General features: G+C 46.2%; 1 protein-coding gene across 1 annotated transcript; it reads right to left on the bottom strand.

Annotated features, from left to right (window-relative positions):
- Window positions 1-1,911: 1,911 nt before the first annotated feature.
- Window positions 1,912-18,407, bottom strand: wbp11 (WW domain binding protein 11). Its single transcript, XM_070861923.1, has 11 exons — window positions 18,071-18,407; window positions 16,398-16,429; window positions 15,646-15,739; window positions 14,788-14,984; window positions 12,150-12,283; window positions 11,079-11,278; window positions 10,714-10,923; window positions 10,074-10,175; window positions 8,151-8,432; window positions 6,760-6,942; window positions 1,912-4,261 (listed from the first exon to the last, which is right to left on the bottom strand). Exons 1-11 carry the CDS (start codon window positions 18,132-18,134, stop codon window positions 3,846-3,848), a joined length of 1,914 nt encoding a protein of 637 aa, XP_070718024.1. The 5' UTR covers window positions 18,135-18,407; the 3' UTR covers window positions 1,912-3,845.
- Window positions 18,408-19,219: the final 812 nt, after the last annotated feature.

Below are 19,219 nucleotides of genomic sequence, written 5' to 3' on the forward strand. Positions count from 1 at the left end.
CACACCCTGAGTTCCAAGGCAAGGGCAGTGGCTCATTGGGACCTGTCCATCTTCAGCTATTGGGAATATCCCAGCTAAATGTTTAAAATATCTTCCTGTTACCATCCAACTATAAAATATAATGGGGAAAAACTGCAAATGCTGGAAATAAAGAGGTCAGGCATCTGAAAAACAAGCCATAAATGTTTAGATGTGTGCACTTTATGGGACCTGAACCTTGCAACTGTCTGACTTGTTTCTTTGTTGTTGAAATTTATTGGTTTTGAATGTGTGAAAGTTGGATTTTAAAGTAATGTCAAAATTATCAGATCGGTCAGGTAATGCTAGAAAACTCAATGGACAATCAGGCTCTGTAGTTATAACGGACCAACATTGCTAGAGATTGACTGGATTGAAAGGTCCCTCTTGTTTTTGATATCTTTGTTTCCAAATCGCTCCACGGCCTCACCCCTCCCTATCTCTGACTTCCTCCAGCCCCACAACCCTTCAAGATCGCTGCACTCCTCCAATTCTGGCCTCTTGCGCATCCCCAATTTTGATCACTCCACCAGTGGAGGTCATGCCTTCAACTAGCTACAGCCTAAGCTCTGGCATTCCCTCCCTAAATCTGTTTGGCTTTCCTCCTTTAAGACACTTCTTAAAACCTACCTCTTTGATCAAGCTTCAGGTCATCTGTCCTACTATCTCAAATTTTGTTTGTTAACACTCCTTTGAAATCCCTTGGGACGTTTTATGTTAAAAGTGCTATGTTGTTGATAATCAGGGTATACTCCTAATGATCCCTTCATTCAGCAGTATTTCACAAATGTTGGAAGTACAATAAAATCTTCATGTTTTTCTCGTGCTCTTATATTCTGTCAAGTGTAGCTCAGTGGTAGCACACGCGCCTGAGTTAGAAGGTTGTGGGTTCAAGGTGCCCTCTCAGATGAGACGTTAAACCAAGACCTCCTCTTCCCTCTCATATCATCCTAGGCAGTCCCTCAGAATCGAGGAAGACTTGCTTCCACTCCTAAAGTGAGTCCTTTGGTGGCTGAAGAGTCCAATGCGAGCCACAGACCGTCACAGGTGGGACAGACATTCGTCAGGGGAATGGGACTGATTTGCCGCATACTCCTTCCGCTGCCTGCGCCTGACCTCTTCATGCTCGCAGCATTGAGATTCGAAGGGCTCAACGTCCTCCCGGATGCACTTTCTCCACCTCGGGCGGTCTTCGGCCAAGGACTCCCAGGTGTCAGTGGTGATGTTGCACTTTACCAGGGAGGCTTTGAGGGTGTCCTTGTAACGTTTCCGCTGCCCACCTTTGGCTCGTTTGCCGGGAAGGAGCTCCGCATAGAGCAATTGCTTAGGGAGCCTCGTGTCTGGCATGCAAACTATTTGGCATGCTGTCTGACATGCGAACTTCCCTCTCACAACACTATTATCAAAGAGCAGGGGAGTTTTCCTGGTATCCTGCCCAATATTTATCTCTCAACCAACATCATCATCTCATTGCTGTTCGTGGGGCCTTCCTGTGCATAAATTGGCTGCTGCATTTCCTACATTACAGCAGTGACTCTACTTCAAAATTAATTCATTGGTTGTAAAGTCCTTTGGGATATCCGGAGATCATGAAAGGCACTATATGAAAGCAATTCTTTATTGTGGCATTCTATTTTACTGTACTCTTGCTGCACATCTTTTTAATGTTGTAAATGTATTATAAATGCAAGTATGTAAATATCATGACTTGCATTATTAACCAAGAATATTCTAGTTATTCAAAGCAGATTGTTGGGATGGGGTTAAAACATGAGAACAGCTGGATGTATTATGAATTTACTGAGACCACAGGGAAAGATGTTGGGTGTTTCACTTGTGGGCAAACAAACTCGAGATTATCTCAGGTATAAATAAAAGCAATGGATACCATCATTGGACCAAATCTGTTTACTTCATCCTGTATAACATTTAAACAAACCCAGAGAAATCAAACAGTACAATAATTCACTACAATGACCAATTTGCAGTGCCTCAATGTTCAGGTGCATGGAATATTAATTGAATGCGTGTCGTCACCAGTTTCCGTAATTGTGTAAATGGAAAATGTATGAAATATTCATACAATGTCCACTTGAACTAGGTTGTGTCTGGAAAGAGAATTTTGAGATTTACAACACTGGTGGTACTAGTAACAGCAGAATTTGGAGGCAATGAATTTGCAGTGGCACACAAGAATGGTATGGCTCATTAATGGCCATTGGCTTACGTGATTTTCCTATAATGTATCGATATACTAAATGTTGCTAAGGACACCAGCATAAAGCCATTCCTATACTTTTCCCTTCCAATATTTTTCTTTTAAGTTCCATGTTTTCACCGTGTACAATGCAGGATGTAAAAACATGCATGAAAAGCAGGTTTGTATATAGAATTCAATTCAGCTCCAAATTAATTGCCACAATCAAATACACCACTGTTAGAATGAAAAATAGGTTTGGGTCATTGTTTTAAAGTTATCTTCATTTCCATTAAAATTTCTTGCTTTTCCACAGAAAAGCTAAATAAAATTCAGCATAAGATTTTTACTTTCACATTGCGTACTTGTAAAAGGTGAAGTATCAAATTACTCTTACCAATCGGCAAGACAATCTTAAAGAGAATTGTAATGCAGAGCGATAGACTAGTGCCAACTTGTACCAAGTCGGTCCAATTTATCCCCCGAGTATTCACCAGTACTGAGACAGTGCCATCGAATGGTTATTGTAAAACATGAAAAATAGGAAGAGCAAGAATTCATTTCAAAAAGGACCTCTGCATCTCACCACGTACTACTGGTAAAGACCTGGTAGCGATACCACTGATACAACTCGAGCATGGTTTCAGAAGTTGAACTAAGTAGGGGTCAACAGAAGGAGAATGCCCCCTCCATCTAATCATGCTGCCAGTACAAGCCCAATGATTATACCGACTCGTAAAGCCAATGAACTGATCGAACATACTGCACTGAAGAGACACAAGACTACAACTGCATGACCAGCATTATCTGCTTTGTTCCTAACCTTTTTATAAATTATTTTTTAACCAATCTGAACTTTGTGCTCATCAAGTTGAGAGATGTTAGTCCTGGGAAATAGAACACTTTCCATTTCAGCCACCCAGTGTCAACAACAGGCATTCCTGGAGAAGGTAGACTGTGGTTAGATACAGAGCAAAAGCTCTCTTTATTCTGCCCCAACCTCAGATTACAACCCACTATGCCCCAGTATAATATTACTCCATTATCCATATCCGCTATCCTGTTTGTCTGACTGTTAGACAATTTAGTGTCAATTTAGGGGCAGAAAGACTTTGACGACGCGTGAACCTGGAGTTTAAATTATGCACAAGTGCAAGTGATGTTTGCCATGTGCTGTAAAAGTTGTGTAGTGGTTACACCTTTTAAAAACATCCCGGGCATGTCTCAGTCTTGGAACAGTCATCTTTTTAACCAGGTTGTGGTAACCATACATAATCTAACCAACTACCAAAACAAATGTGTGTCTCTATATACACGTTGACATACAACGTTTTACTTGAACCCCATTTATTACCCCATAAGTAGTCAACAAGTCTGATCTTCAGCCACAGTGTTTGCAAACTCACGCGTGAGGGTCTGTTCTCAGCTACACAACTTCAACCATAACAGGTTATGGAGCTGAGCTTTATCACATGTCCAATGTTTGTCCAGTCAGTGCACAAGCATTCAGATTTCACTAATGTTTAAAAAAAATACAAAGCAAACTTAGGAATGAATACACACAAAAATCTCAAAAAACCACCGAGCGTTTGGTAGTCTAGGACAAGGGGAGGGCAAAAGTCTGGGTTAGTTATAAAAGTCCTTCCATTTCTTTCATGAAAGACTCATAGATATCGTCCTTTGTTTGGATAGAGACAGCAGGTGTGGCTTTTGGTATTGGCTTCATCGGGGCAACAATCTCTTCCTCTCCCTTCTTCACTGGTGCCTGGTTCTTGTTTTCGCGCTTGACACGCAGGGCGGTGGGCACAAAGCGGGTGATCTCTGCCTTGGGGTTGGTGATTTGTGGCTTTGCGCTGATAGTGGCAATGGCTTTCTTCTCGATGGTGGTCACATTCTCGTCCATTTTCGGACGCTGGATGAGACTTGGCGGAGCACTGAGGACACCAGGGTTGGGCACAGGGGCTGGGGGGAACAATCCTGGTGGTGCAGGCCCCAGTGGAGGGGCCATTGGTGGGCGGATCATACCTGGCCGAGGAGGTGGGATACCTAGGGGGAGAACAAAATGGTTAGCTTGGAGTATATAGTTTCAGAAAATCATTGCACAAGCACTTTCCTTCAGGCAACTTCTGCCATGCTATACATAAGGACATAAGAACATAAGAATTAGGAACAGGAGTAGGCCATCTAGCCCCTCGAGCCTGCTCCGCCATTCAACAAGATCATGGCTGATCTGGCCGTGGACTCAGCTCCACTTACCCGCCCGCTCCCCGTAACCCTTAATTCCCTTATTGGTTAAAAATCTATCTATCTGTGATTTGAATACATTCAATGAGCTAGCCTCAACTGCTTCCTTGGGCAGAGAATTCCACAGATTCACAACCCTCTGGGAGAAGAAATTCCTTCTCAACTCGGTTTTAAATTGGCTCCCCCGTATTTTGAGGCTGTGCCCCCTACCAGTGGAAACAACCTCTCTGCCTCTATCTTGTCTATCCCTTTCATGATTTTAAATGTTTCTATAAGATCACCCCTCATCCTTCTGAACTCCAAGGAGTAAAGACCCAGTCTACTCAATCTATCATCATAAGGTAACCCCCTCATTTCTTGAATCAGCCTCGTGAATCGTCTCTGTACCCCTCCAAAGCTAGTATATCCTTCCTTAAGTAAGGTGACCAAAACTGCACGCAGTACTCCAGGTGCGGCCTTACCAATACCTTATACAGTTGCAGCAGGACCTCCCTGCTTTTGTACTCCATCCCTTTCGCAATGAAGGCCAACATTCCATTCACCTTCCTGATTACCTGCTACACCTGCAAACTAACCTTTTGGGATTCATGCACAAGGACCCCCAGGTCCCTCTGCACCACAGCATGTTGTAATTTCTCCCCATTCAAATAATATTCCCTTTTACTGTTTTTTTTCCCCCCAAGGTGGATGACCTCACACTTTCCGACATTGTATTCCATCTGCCAAACCTTAGCCCATTCGCTTAACCTATCCAAATCTCCTTGCAGCCTCTCTGAGTCCTCTACACAACCCGCTTTCCCACTAATCTTAGTGTCATCTGCAAATTTTGTTGCACTACACTCTGTCCCCTCTTCCAGGTCATCTATGTATATTGTAAACAGTTGTGGTCCCAGCACCGATCCCTGTGGCACACCACTAACCACCGATTTCCAACCCGAAAAGGACCCATTTATCCCGACTCTCTGCTTTCTGTTCGCCAGCCAATTCTCTATCCATGCTAATACATTTCCTCTGACTCCGCGTACCTTTATCTTCTGCAGTAACCTTTTGTGTGGCACCTTATCGAATGCCTTTTGGGAATCTAAATACACCACATCCATCGGTACACCTCTATCCACCATGCTCGTTATATCCTCAAAGAATTCCAGTAAGTTAGTTAAACATATACAAATCAAATGTATCAGAATCTTTCTCCTTTTTTAATGAATATAATTTATATAAGCAAACTATGTACAAGATACATTCAAGAAATTTAAAGCCAGATACAATTATGAACTAAAAACAAATTACATTAAAAATGTACAAATTGTATCACCTTTTATGTGCAAAACCCTTCCTTTTATTTGATTGACTGAACAGTTTGCGCCCACAGATCACTTAACACTTCAAATGGCAAGTTCTGTTTATTGTAACACATGTTCATCAGAGTCGGGGTGTTGTTTCCAATGTAGATAAATTGCAGCATTTGTACAATCAGAGATTTCAGTCAGGTTCCATGGCTGACCATGAGGCAGGTGGGTTATTATGGCTTCCAAAAAAATTCAATTAAATAATGCTTAAGACATCACTAGTTCCCAATGTATTACCTGAATAAAATACTTTTTGTTTCCATGCATTTTGCAAAATAATATTCAATACAAATTTCTCCCCAAAAATGGTTGCAGAGTTTCAGCTAAAGAAAAATACTGATTCTGAACAAAAATCTGATATCTTTAATAAACAACAGGTTGTGTACTAACTGCTTAATTAGGGGGCAGCGCTGAACACACATTCTGTTGGGGGGGGGGGGAAGGGTCCTAATGTTAAATGCAACTACACTTCCAGTTAGCGCCGTTTTACAGTTTAGGGGCATGCTTTTATAAACATCCTAATTCACAATGTCATTGATGTATTTACAGTTCCAGCTCCTCAGAAATGTGTCTATTTGAATGCATGCTCATGGCTGAAAGCTCTGCTCATTGGTCCTTTCTGGTCTGCTGTAAAAATTGTCTTTGGACACAGCCACAAGTGTCCTTTCTCGTCAGTTCAACAAGGTTCAAGCTAATTGGAGAATTTCCGCGGTCATTTGATTGTTTGATAAATGAAGGAGGAAAAAAACCTGTCCCTACTGGACTACTGAAGGAGGGTTGAAGAATACAGCATACGGTCACGTAACGTTAGGGGGAGTGCCATTGTGTTTAAATGGGTCACACAGGTTATGCTCACAGCCCCACCTACAGGCGCAATACCATTCCAATGTGTTGTGACCACTGTTTATAAGCATATATATAACAGATATCACTGTAACCATTCTATCTTACCTGGGGGTGCAGGTGGTGGCAATCTGGGAGGAGGTCCCCGAGGTGGTGGGCCTGGAGGAAGGCCTGGCGGGGGTCCTGGTGGAGGGCCTGGAGGTCGCCCAGGTGGTGGTCCAGGAGGAAGCAGTCGTGGAATCGGCCCTCTGATGCCAGGTAACCCGGGTGGTCGTATGAATGGGGGAGCACCTGTAATGAACAGCACACTATTATAATCAGACTGCACATCACCAACCAGAGTGCTGAATCCACACAGTGCTACCGGATATTTTAGTCCTGTTTTCTTTGTGTTTTTTTAATTGTCAAACTAATCACGAATGTTAAGGTCCCAGAATTGCCCTACACTGCTATTCTAAATATTCCAATACACGATTCTCACATTTCTAGGACGTTTCACAGCAGACAAAATTAGAATACCAATTATAAATTGCATTTCCAAGTTTGTGGCACAGCCTGTGAATCAAGTGATCGATCTATCGCAGATCAAAATCAAATATTTATTAAGGACGGGAGATTGTTGTATAAACCTATGAGAGCTGATCAGTTGTTACTGAGAACAGGAGACTGTGTTTCAGGCCCCCAATGACAGGATCGAGCACTCTTACATCATGTACGGTAGTTAGATGCAGAGTACAGCTCCCTCTACACTGCCCCAATAATATGCCTTGGCCCCAGAGGAACACCCCACAAATGCAACTTAAAAACATTCTAAATACTCTGCTTGCCTTATCTTGCCATCAACTCTCCATTTCATTATTTGGGGTTGATTTTTCCTTGGCCTCTAATTCTGTATTCCATTGATTCTAACTTCCTTTTCTGAAAGACACAAGTCAAACCTTTTTCCCTTCCTTTCTCAGTCCTTGGTGGAAGCAACAAGAACAGTTTTCCTTCAGCCAATCAAGCCCCTGCGCTCTGCAGACTGGCCTGGGCACACAGGCTGCATCAAAGGCCCAGTCCTCCTCCACAACTGATTTCACCCCCACCATCGGTAGCGAGACTGTGCTCTGACAAGATACTATCCATGGCACAACCACTGGTTAAAGAACTATTCATTTACTGCACGGACTGCATCGCTAATTGCCATGAAAGACTCATTACTGCGATGCTCAAAGAGGAAACTCTGATGTGACAGCCGAGCCCCCACTCCCTCCCCATCTCAACCATGTGGGTTTTTAAACTGCATTCATTCAGTTCCACCAGAATCAGGTTCAACAACTCCAAGCAAGATCTCCAACAAGGTACAAGCTAATCGCATTTCCTGGTTAATGTTATTTTAAATAGGCTTGTGGCAACAGGACTCCCTTCAAGTGTACACAGTTTGCTTCATAAATGGTATTATCCCAATAGTCACACCAATTAGAGTTGGAGGATTACCACTCGAGTTCGGTTTTTTTTACCTGGAGGTGGCCCTGGTGGCAGACCAGACGGTGGTCCCGGGGGTCTCAGTGGAGGAGCAGGAGGAGGTCCAAGTGGGGGAGGCCCGGGCATTGGTGGGACCTGCATTGGTGGCCTGGGGGGCATCTGAGTTGGTGGTGGGACCTGCGGTCCCTCTGGCCGCGATTCCTCCCGGTGTCTCTTTTCTCGATTCTGATCTTCTGTATCCATCTTTTCCTCATTTGCACCTCCCTCGGCATTGGCTTCCTCTTCCTCCTCCTCTTCATCATCAGGGAAATCTTGACCTATTAGGAGGCAGATACGGTATTAACTTAATTTCAGCATTCTTCACACATAGAGCTCGACATAAACACTGAAGAAAATAAGTCCTAATGGATTGGCTAGCATAACATAAGAAATAGGAGGAGTCGGCCATTCGGCCCCTCGAGCCTGCTCCGCCATTCAATAAGATCATGGCTGATCTGATCTTGGCCTCAACTCCACTTCCCTGAGAGTCAAGAGGCTCCACATTAGCCCTAAACTGGGTCAAACAACTGATTCCCCTTAAAGTCAATAGAGCCATGTCATTCATCACCAGAGCAACTCAGGAGGGACAAACTAAAACTCTACATGCCAGTCTACACAAGGGTAAGTATTATATTTAATAAGTATGACGGGAAATGTTAACCCCAGGTTGAATATTGCTGACGAGGTGTGTCCCAGTTGCTATCCTGGTATTCATTGCTAGCTGCTTTACCACATGTGTAAATACCATTGTCCTGAAATTCCAGTCTCCTGTCATAACTACGGCAAGAGGCCAGTGGAACTCGAGGGGAACATGGTACATGGCTTCTTTAACAATTTATTGGGGGTTCTGCTGGTCTCCTGCCAATCTTACATAACCTCTGTGGAATTTGGTGCCCATGGCTCCCGATGTCAGCACCATATCTAAATCCCCAGCTATCCGAGGACTATTTGAAATCTCTGATTCCCTCCCATCTCCCACCCAATTTTCTTCTGAACATAATTTATTTGCTGCGATAGTTACACTGCTGCCAGCAATCCTTTGGCATCGGGCACAGGCGACCATTCTCCATGTGAACTGTGGGGAGGAGGGCAGTGTACGTGTTGCCTTAACCAGCATCCACACGTAGGCAATCTCCAACAGGAGTTACTGAGCAGCAGCTGATTTTTCCTTGCTGTAATCTGGGGAGCGGAGCCATTTGTAGTGTCATTTATTAGCTCCCATTGTAATCATTGTGGACTTTTATTTTCAGAATCAGAAAAACACACAGCACAGAGGGCGACCATTCAGCCTGTCGTGCCAGTGCTGGTTCTTTGAATGATCAGTCGTGCTGAGTCCCACATCCCTGCTTCTTGTCCGTAACCCTGAGAGTTCCTCATCCTCCAGTACCTGTCTCACTCCCCATTAAAATCATTTATAGAATCAGTTTCCAACACCTTTTCAGGTCGAGCGTTTCCGATCCCACCAATAGAGTGAAAAATGTTCTCATCTCCCCTCTGGAACTTTTTCCATGACCTCTGGTTCTTGACCCACGTGCCAGAGCAAACAGCCTTTCTCTATGTATTCTATACCTACTTTTAATATAATATTTTACTTGCTAATGCTTCATCACTGCTTTCCAGATCAGCATTGTCCTACAGGCCTCTCTTATGAAATGCTTCACCTTAGATCAGCTAACTCAGCATACACTGTGGATCAAACTTGGGACCTTTCAGGGCTGCATGGCTTAGCAGGTCAAAGAACCAGCCGTACAGTGACTTGCTAAGTTACTGGAGGACTAGGCCCCTTGTCTGCACTATCTACTGTCTCCTAATGTGAAATGCCTTGTCCCCTGGGTCAGTACCACTCACACATCACTCGCTCCCTCCCTCCCTCGGGATCACAGCTCTCTGCTCTGGAGGTGGTTAATCCCGTTACTCACCCGCCATCCGAAGCATCATGGCCTGCAGAGGAGTCAGCTCCTTCAGGTTTTTCTTTTTCTTCCTTTGTTTGTCCTGCACGTCTGCAAACCGCACAATACGCCCTGCGGAAAGGCAATACACAGAGTCAACATGTATCCGTGTTCTGGTAACTAGCAACCTACAGAGAAAGGCACAGCTGTCTTGCCATAAACCGTCAATCTCAGTTGTCTTTCGTATGGTTTTTAAATGAATTTACATTTGGGCTTTAGCAACCTAGTTAGAATGACTGCCTACACATTTGTGCCATCTGCAAAGCGACGCATGCAGGCTCTGCATCAAATAGAAATTGCTTTAACTCAGGTTCATAGAAGCACCAACTAGAAAGTACAATATTGGACATACATCCATCTACAGATTGAAAACATGGTTGGCAGACAGTGTGGTGCTGCAGTACATGGGAGACCAATGCGGGTTATGCGGAGGGCTGGATCATGGTCCAACTCCATCACTCCCACAAACTGACCATGCATTGGAAGGGGCGGGGGAGACGAACTGTCGGGCACCACCTTAACTAATAAGAAATTTAAAGAAAAAAAACAGATGGAAGGGTGACTGTGTGACTGTTACATCAGGCAACAACCCAAACAAACTACAACATACCTGGTTTATCATCATCTAGCCTTGAACCGTCATCATCTTCATCTCGATGCCGAAAATCATCGTCGTCATCATCACTGTCTTTATCTTTTGAGTCATCACTGTCTTCATCCTGGTCGTCTCGATCTCCATCTTGATCCTGCTCCATGCCCTCAGGGTAATCATCGTCCCCACTGTCGTCCTCCTCCTCATCCTCTTGCATATCCTGAATTGCTAAATGGCATAAGAAATGTCAGGACAGTGCACACAGTATTCCACATATACTTTGGGAGTCTATTCACAGCATTACACCAACACACACAGCACCAGAATAACAAACTACTGGAAATACACAGCAGGGCCAGCAGCACCTGTAAAGGATGCCTTACCAGTTTCAGGATCATAAACGTTGTCTTCATCTTTTCCCTTCAGAGGTAAGCCTGGAGGGGGGCCCATCCTTCGTGCATAAATTGCTAATACCTGAGGAGGGGGTGGCCCCGGAGGTGGGCCAGGGGGCTTCTTGCCAGGTGGCAATCGAGGAACCCCATGCGAAGGAGGGGGCATGAGTGTAACAGGTTTGGAGGGTGGCCTGGAAGGAAGAATATCCATTTTGAATTTTTTTGCACAAAAGTTCTGTTTTTTTTTTAAATCACCTCAAATTGCCCCAACACCAGGCATACATCTGTAATCCCCAGTACTGCACCCCAACACGATACATATTATCGAGGCACAATCCTAATTTCGGAAGATAAAACCCATAATCTAACTGTCTTGTCACGTTTTTCACTGTTGAAGTGATATTAACTTTCCATTACAAATTCCCATATCTACATTTATACTGGAAACTGCCATGTGAATTTGTCATGCTATAATTACACCCTCCCACCAATGGACAAGCTGGAGTCCCATCACAAGCAGGAAGATATAAATAAAGTATGATGTATTTACAGCGGCAGTTCCATCATAAATGCAGATAAAGGAATTTATGTTAGAAACAAAAATAAAGCTGGAATGTATGACTTTAATATAGGGACTGGTCTGGTCTAAATTATTCCTCGCCCTTAATGCTGCCTCGTTTTGTCTTGATTCCTCTTGTGTAATGTCACTGGAGACCAGCTAGTAAAATATAAACATTTTATATCTGTTCCCTTGTACGCTTAATAAAATCTAGTTTGGAAAATACACCTACGGTCTAACTGTGTGAAAGTTCACAATCACCATTATGTTTTCCTAAAAATCCAACCGATAACCTTGATAATGTTACTTGCCACTTATCTGTGACACTGAAACTCACCCACAAGCTAATTCCTTTCAGTTCTGGTAGACATTACCAGTAGAGGATAAGATCACTAAAATATCTTGTGCGGTGCTTACCCCAAAAGCCAACACCTCCTGTTTTAAATATTCGCTGCTCATGTACATGTCCAAGGGGCTTTTGGTACAAATGAATTGCTGCTCACCCATAAGCTGATGTTTTTTTCAGTATGGATGGTGGCTGAGCTCCGGGGAGGGGGATATCCTGAATCATGATGTTTGATGGTGCGTGAGGCATGTCTGGCAGTGGAATACTCTCCACCTCCACGTGTTGGGCATTCTGTACAAACAAGGAGAACAGGCACATACTTACACTGCACAGATGAACCAATAGTATTTTTAGAACATACACCAATAACTTGATCCTTGATACAACTACAATAAGCTCTTCATCTAAAAGCACTTCACGTCTTTGGGAGTTATGTACTGCAAGGCAGCTGAAGGCAAGCATGCAGAGCCTCTGCCAGCATCTGCACTTGGAATTATAAACGCCCGACGGCAGCAGAGAGCAGTTCTGGCGAGTCTTGTGAATTGTTGCCAGTCGCACTGTGTTTTTCTCTGATCAGAGAACAGTATGGGTGAAAGAGTACACAGTTCAGATGGGCTCTCCCGAAACCAGAGGAATGTAACACTAGCATTAAAAACCGCCAAATACAAGGGATGTAATGTTAAATACATACTAGCAAGCCCACTCATCCACTTCTTACATAGAAAGAACTGCATATTAAAAAGCACACACATTACAGCATATTTGTCCCACCATCATTTAAAAGCTCCCATTTTATGTCGCTTCATGTTTAGTTTTGTGCCGACACGAGTTTGCTCTCATGCGTTCCACAGCCCTGAACTGCTTTTGTCAGAGCCATTCGACAGAAAGGCTTTTATACTCCATCCCCTTTATTACAAAGGGGATGGTGTATAAAAGCAAGGAAGTCTTGCTACAGCTATATAAGGTATTGGTGAGGCCACACCTGGAATACTGCATGCAGTTTTGGTTTCCATATTTACGAAAGGATATACTTGCTTTGGAGGCAGTTCAGAGAAGGTTCACTCGGTTGATTCTGAGGATGAGGGGGTTGACTTATGAGGAAAGGTTGGGCCTCTGCTCATTGGAGTTCAGAAGAATGAGAGGTGATCAGATAGAAACGTCTAAGATTATGAGGGGGCTTGACAAGGTGGATGCAGAGAGGATGTTTCCACTGATGGGGGAGACTAGAACTAGGGGGCATAATCTTTGAATAAGGGGCCGCCCATTTAAAACAGAGATGAGGAGAAATTTCTTCTCTGAGGGTTGTAAATCTGTGGAACTTGCTGCCTCACAGAGCTGTGGAAGCTGGGACTTGAATAAATTTAAGACAGAAATAGACATTTTCTTAAATGATAAGGGGATAAGGGGTTATGGGGAGCAGGCAGGGAAGTGGAGCTGAGTCCATGATCAGATCAGCCATGATCTTATTGAATAGCTTGAGGGGCTGTATGGCCTACTCCTGTTCTTATGAAAGCTGTGAGCTGCACTCATCCCACTGGTTTCAGTACAGCTCCTCCTGTAAAACACCAAGTCTGTTCAGATCTGCGCCGAATTAAAAGGCAATGCGAAAAATAAGGACAGCACTCCCAACCTCTAGCACGAAGGTGAAACTCATACCGAATTTCCTTTGTGTAACTCCTGCACTTTCAAAGCAACATCTGGCAGCAATTGAAACAGGCAGTCTCACTATGGGGGCGTCTCCTTTCACCAACAAAGTTCTGCATGACTCCTTTTTGGAATCCTCATCTGTATTTTTAGGTCATTTATTACAGAAGATGGCAGCAAAGGTGGTTAAGCAGCAGCTTCAAAGGGAGGTCAATACTGTCAGAGTAACATGAAAGTGCTGTCGCCCGATATAGATCCAAGAGATACATTGAGCACGTCCCTTCAGTCAGTGGTCTGCTTTGTAAAAGGCATTTTCTCCATTAATCATTTGTGTGAAACAAAGAGAAAGATAAAGGCAGTGAATTCAGACCATAGCACCACATTCCCTGGCGAGAGCGGGCTTGGAACCAGTGCACTGTGGGAACTGGAAAATTAAACAGCCAGTAAGACAATCAGCTGATCACCAACAATGGGCTATTTGCCACAAACACATTCAGATGCTTCCCCGCTCGGATGACGTGATAATCTCTGCTCCATGAGCAACACCCATCAGAGGTGCACTTACAGCTGCAAAATTGGGTTTAAAAAAACTCATTTGGAGAATGACAACAGGGATTGTACACAGATGAACAAGTTGTACACTTTGAGGGAGAGCATTTTTTTTTTTAATAAAGATAAAAGTTATTTTTCCCGCGGTGTCACATTTATATTGCCAGGTCAGGTGCAATATAGTTAATTGCAGATTAAAACTCCCTGTTCCCTGCCGCAATGTGTCTCAACCCTGAGAGAGAGATCCCACTGCACCAGTGAGGCACACCAGGTACCCTAGTCTCTGAGTGACAGATTGGAGGCAGTTTTGTGGTTTCGGTCCACACAGGCGAACGGACACTGGGAGACCAAAGTCACCACAGATTTGCACTAGGCCAACCAGAGTGACCTTCCATTATCGGACGTTAAATACGAGAATGGCAATGCACCAGGTAAAGCATTACACCTATCCACTCCAGAATGAGGCAGTTAAGGAACATCACCCATTCTGGAACAGCTTTCCACAGAAATTAATACCTGGAGGAGGAATATTTTGTTTAACAAAAAGGTTATACACAGAAACATTTCTGTGACACACAATGGCTATTCAACTCCTCCCTCACCTTGACAGCATCGAAGAACTGGCAGAGTTGAGATCGTTTCTGTTCATATTCAGTCTCAAGCTTCCGTAGCTCCTTATAAAAATCAGTATTTTCCTTCTCGTATAGACGCAGGATCCGCTCAAACGTCTCCCGTAGCTTTTTCCGCTTGTCTTTCAGCACCTTCTCATTAAGCTGGGGCTGCTGCACGGGATTGAACTCTGTACAAAAAACCATGGAAAAAATCTCAAAAACGCAGCGTGCAGAGCAGACGATGGTGACAGCACAGAGCACTCACAGGACGGGGGACAGACGCGGCGACGGACAGCGGGAGGGGCAACGGACACCGGGCGCGGCGCGGGATGGGACGGCGCCGGACGGTGTCAATACAATCAAAAACCTGCCACAGAATACTTAACATAAGGTGCCCAGACCCCAGTCTCTGTCCCTGGCCCAACAGTATTACATACCCGTGGCCTCCTTAGTATGAACCAAAGTCAAGCGGATCAGATGTTTACTAATCAGAATTTTGAAATCTACAGATTATTCCCATTATAAGCAAACTGGAACAATTGAGAATCTATAGCCAACAAATAAATGAAAATAACTGTTCAGTGAATTCAGACTGAGCAGCATGACAGCTTAGCAGGTAGTGTGGTGATTGGAATATTGGGTTATCCACCAAGACATCCAACCTAAACACCCAATCGCCCTCTGAGCTTGAACATGACACCTTCAACTGGGAAGCAACGATGTTTCAGCACATTTTAAATATAATGGCAACTTTTTTTTATTTAAGAGGTGTTACGCCAATATCGTGAACACTCTTTTAAAAAAAATCAGATAGCTTTATCCTACATTCTTCTAATTCCTGGTCTTTACCCATTTCATCCAGTTTCTCCATGTCTTTGATTATCTGTTTGGGGTCCTTCATCTTCAGCACAGCAGCCCGCACCATCATACGCTGCTTCTTGTTCTGTGAGATACGGAGCACAATGTTACCCAGGAATCCATCGCCGATTCAAATTCACACCAAAAGCATCCAAGTCCAGGGAGATGGAGGTCAACTGCTGCCCCAGTTCCAATCAGCTAACTCAGCACAGACATGGGATTCTCCTGGAATCTTCCTGCTGGGGATGGCTCAGAATCCCACCAGGTTGCTCATTTACCCAGCAAGCCATCAGCAGAAATGGAACGTTATGTGGTTGAAAGGTCAAGGACAAGGGAGCAAAGGCACAAGATTAAACACAAGAGATTTAGAACAGCGGGTACGAGAAAGTTCTTCGCAAGGGTGAGATGTTGGGGCAGAAACAATGTCAAGATTAGATCAGATAAGTGGATGAAAGAAAAGGGGTTGAAGGGATCTGGGTACAGGGTGAGTAAATTATATTGCTCGCATGGAAGAGAAATGCCGACACAGGCTGGTGGGCCAAATGGCCTATTTCTGTGTGGTAACTTCTACACATTTCCATGTGTAATGCAAATTACACCCAAGTAACAATTCTCTTACCTTGATATCCAAAGTATTTTTGGCGCACAAGTCACCCAAAAATTTGCATTAAAAATATTCATACACACTAACTCAAACAGTAACACTTAGACCCTGTGATCCCAAAAAAACACAACTGCCTCACCTTTTTCAGTTCCCGCTTCCTGGCCTCCTTTCCTGTTTAATAAAAAAGTAAAATTAGATTAGAACTCGGACAGCCCAAAGTGCTTTACAGTCAGAAGTATAATCACTGTTGTAATGTAGGAAATTTTCACACAGCAAGCTCCCACAAACAGCAATGTTATAATGACCAGATCATCTGTTTCAGATGTTGGTTGAGGGATAAATACCGGCCAAGTTGCCTGCGCTCTTCTTCGAATAGTGCCATGGGATCTTTTATATCCGTTTAAGATGGAAGGTTTAACGTTTCATCCGAAAGACGGCACTTACTCAGTATTGCACGGGCCTGGATTTTAGCGTTCAAGTGTCTGGAGTGGGACTTGAACCTACAACCTGCAGGCTCAGAGAACGACCCACTGAGCCACGGCTGATACGTTTTAACATCAGAACAACAACTTGTATTTATATAGCGCCTTTAGCATAGTAAAACATTCCAAGGCGCTACACAGGAGTATTTTAAGACAAAATAAATTTGACACCGAGCCACATAAGAAGAAATTACGGCAGATGACCAGAAGCTTGGTGAAAGAGGTGGGTTTTAAGGAGCGTCTTAAAGGAAAGAGAGGCAACGCAGGTAAAGCCCCGGCCACCAGTGTTGGAGCGATTATAATCGGGGATGCTCAGGACAGAATTAGAGGAGCGGAGATATCTCGGGGGGTTGTGGGGCTGGAGGAGGTGATACAGATAGGGAGGGGCGAGGGTCATGGAGGGATTTGTAAACAAGGATGGGAAAGTTGCTGTACCTGGGCTGGAGATAGGTTCTGTCAGTGACCATGGGAGCGGGACTAGCCGCAACCCGCAGTTTGAGAGCAGCAGGTGCCACCGGTTGGTGAGAGGTGAGCGCCAGGCATCAAAACTGCCCCACCCCGGCCCAACACACCCTGCCCCCGACCCCACACATCCTGCCCCCAACACACCCTGCCCCCCGGCCCCCAGCCCCTGACCCCGGCCCCCAGCCCCTGCCCAACACACCCTGCCCCCCGGCCCAACACACCCTGCCCCCGGCCCCACACATCCTGCCCCCAACACACCCTGCCCCCCGGCCCCCAGCCCCTGACCCCGGCCCCCAGCCCCTGCCCAACACACCCTGCCCCCCGGCCCAACACACCCTGCCCCCGGCCCCACACATCCTGCCCCCAACACACCCTGCCCCCCGGCCCCCAGCCCCTGCCCAACACACCCTGCCCCCGGCCCAACACACCCTGCCCCCGGCCCCACACACCCTGCCCCCAACACACCCTGCCCCCCGGCCCCCAGCCCCTGACCCCGGCCCCCAGCCCCTGCCCAACACACCCTGCCCCCGGCCCAACACACCCTGCCCCCGGCCCCACACATCCTGCCCCCAACACACCCTGCCCCCCGGCCCCCAGCCCCTGACCCCGGCCCCCAGCCCCTGCCCAACACACCCTGCCCCCGGCCCAACACACCCTGCCCCCGGCCCCACACACCCTGCCCCCAACACACCCTGCCCCCCGGCCCCCAGCCCCTGACCCCGGCCCCCAGCCCCTGCCCAACACACCCTGCCCCCGGCCCAACACACCCTGCCCCCCGGACCCCGGCCCCTGACCCCCAGCCCCTGCCCAACACACCCTGCCCCCCGGCCCAACACACCCTGCCCCCCGGGCCCCCGACACTTACGGGCCTGGTCGGTCGGGTTCATGAATTTGCCGCTCTTGGTGGAGCTGGTCGATCGCCGCCCCATCTTGGCGCCGCTTCTCGCTCACTCCTCGCCCAAATAAAGCCCGGGTCTCGGTCTCGGTCTCGGTCTCTCGGCCCGGGGCCCGGCTCGGTCTCAGACTCCCCGCACACCGGCCGCCATCTTCAGCCTAGCAACCACCTTTCACCCGCCGCCGCGCTTCCGCTTCCGGGGCCTCCAGCTGCGTCTGAGGGGCTTTGTCTCAAATCATTTCTTCATCCTGGTCCCGGACACACTAATACCGTCCGTGTGAAAAATAACATCACCTCTTGTAAATGCACATAATCCAGGCCGGCCCTCCCCGTGCAGTACTGAGGGAGCGCCGCACTGTCGGAGGGGCAGTACTGAGGGAGCGCTGCACTGTCGGAGGGGCAGTACTGAGGGAGCGCCGCACTGTCGGAGGGGCAGTGCTGAGGGAGTGTCGCACTGTCGGAGGGGCAGTGCTGAGGGAGTGTCGCACTGTCGGAGGGGCAGTACTGAGGGAGTGCTGCACTGTCGGAGGGGCAGTACTGAGGGAGCCCCGCACTGTCGGAGGGGCAGTACTGAGGGAGTGCCGCACTGTCGGAGGGGCAGTACTGAGGGAGTGCCGCACTGTCGGAGGGGCAGTACTGAGGGAGCGCCGCACTGTCGGAGGGGGAGTACTGAGGGAGCACCGCACTGTCGGAGGGGCGTCTTTAAGATGAGACGTTAAACCGTCTGCTCTCTCAGATGGATGTAAAAGATCTCATGGCACTATTTTGAAGAAGAGCAGGGGAGTTCTCCCCGGTGTCCTGGGGCCAATATTTATCCCTCCATCAACATCACTAAAACAGATTATCTGGGTCATTATCACATTGCTGTGTGTGGGAGCTTGCTGTGCGCAAATTGACTGCCGCGTTTCCCACATTACAACAGTGACTACACTCCAAAAGTACTTCATTGGCTGTAAAGCACTTTGAGACGGCCAGTGGTCGTGAAAGACTCTGTATAAATCGAAGTCTTATTGAAGTCATGCACAGATAAACTAGACTGCAATCTACCATTCATGTCTAATGTTCATAAGATAACTAAATTAGCTTGATTTTGGACCCTTTCACCTAACGCAATCCAAA

Source organism: Pristiophorus japonicus, chromosome 19 (genome assembly GCF_044704955.1).
Source record: "Pristiophorus japonicus isolate sPriJap1 chromosome 19, sPriJap1.hap1, whole genome shotgun sequence".
Classification (NCBI taxonomy): domain Eukaryota; kingdom Metazoa; phylum Chordata; class Chondrichthyes; family Pristiophoridae; genus Pristiophorus; species Pristiophorus japonicus.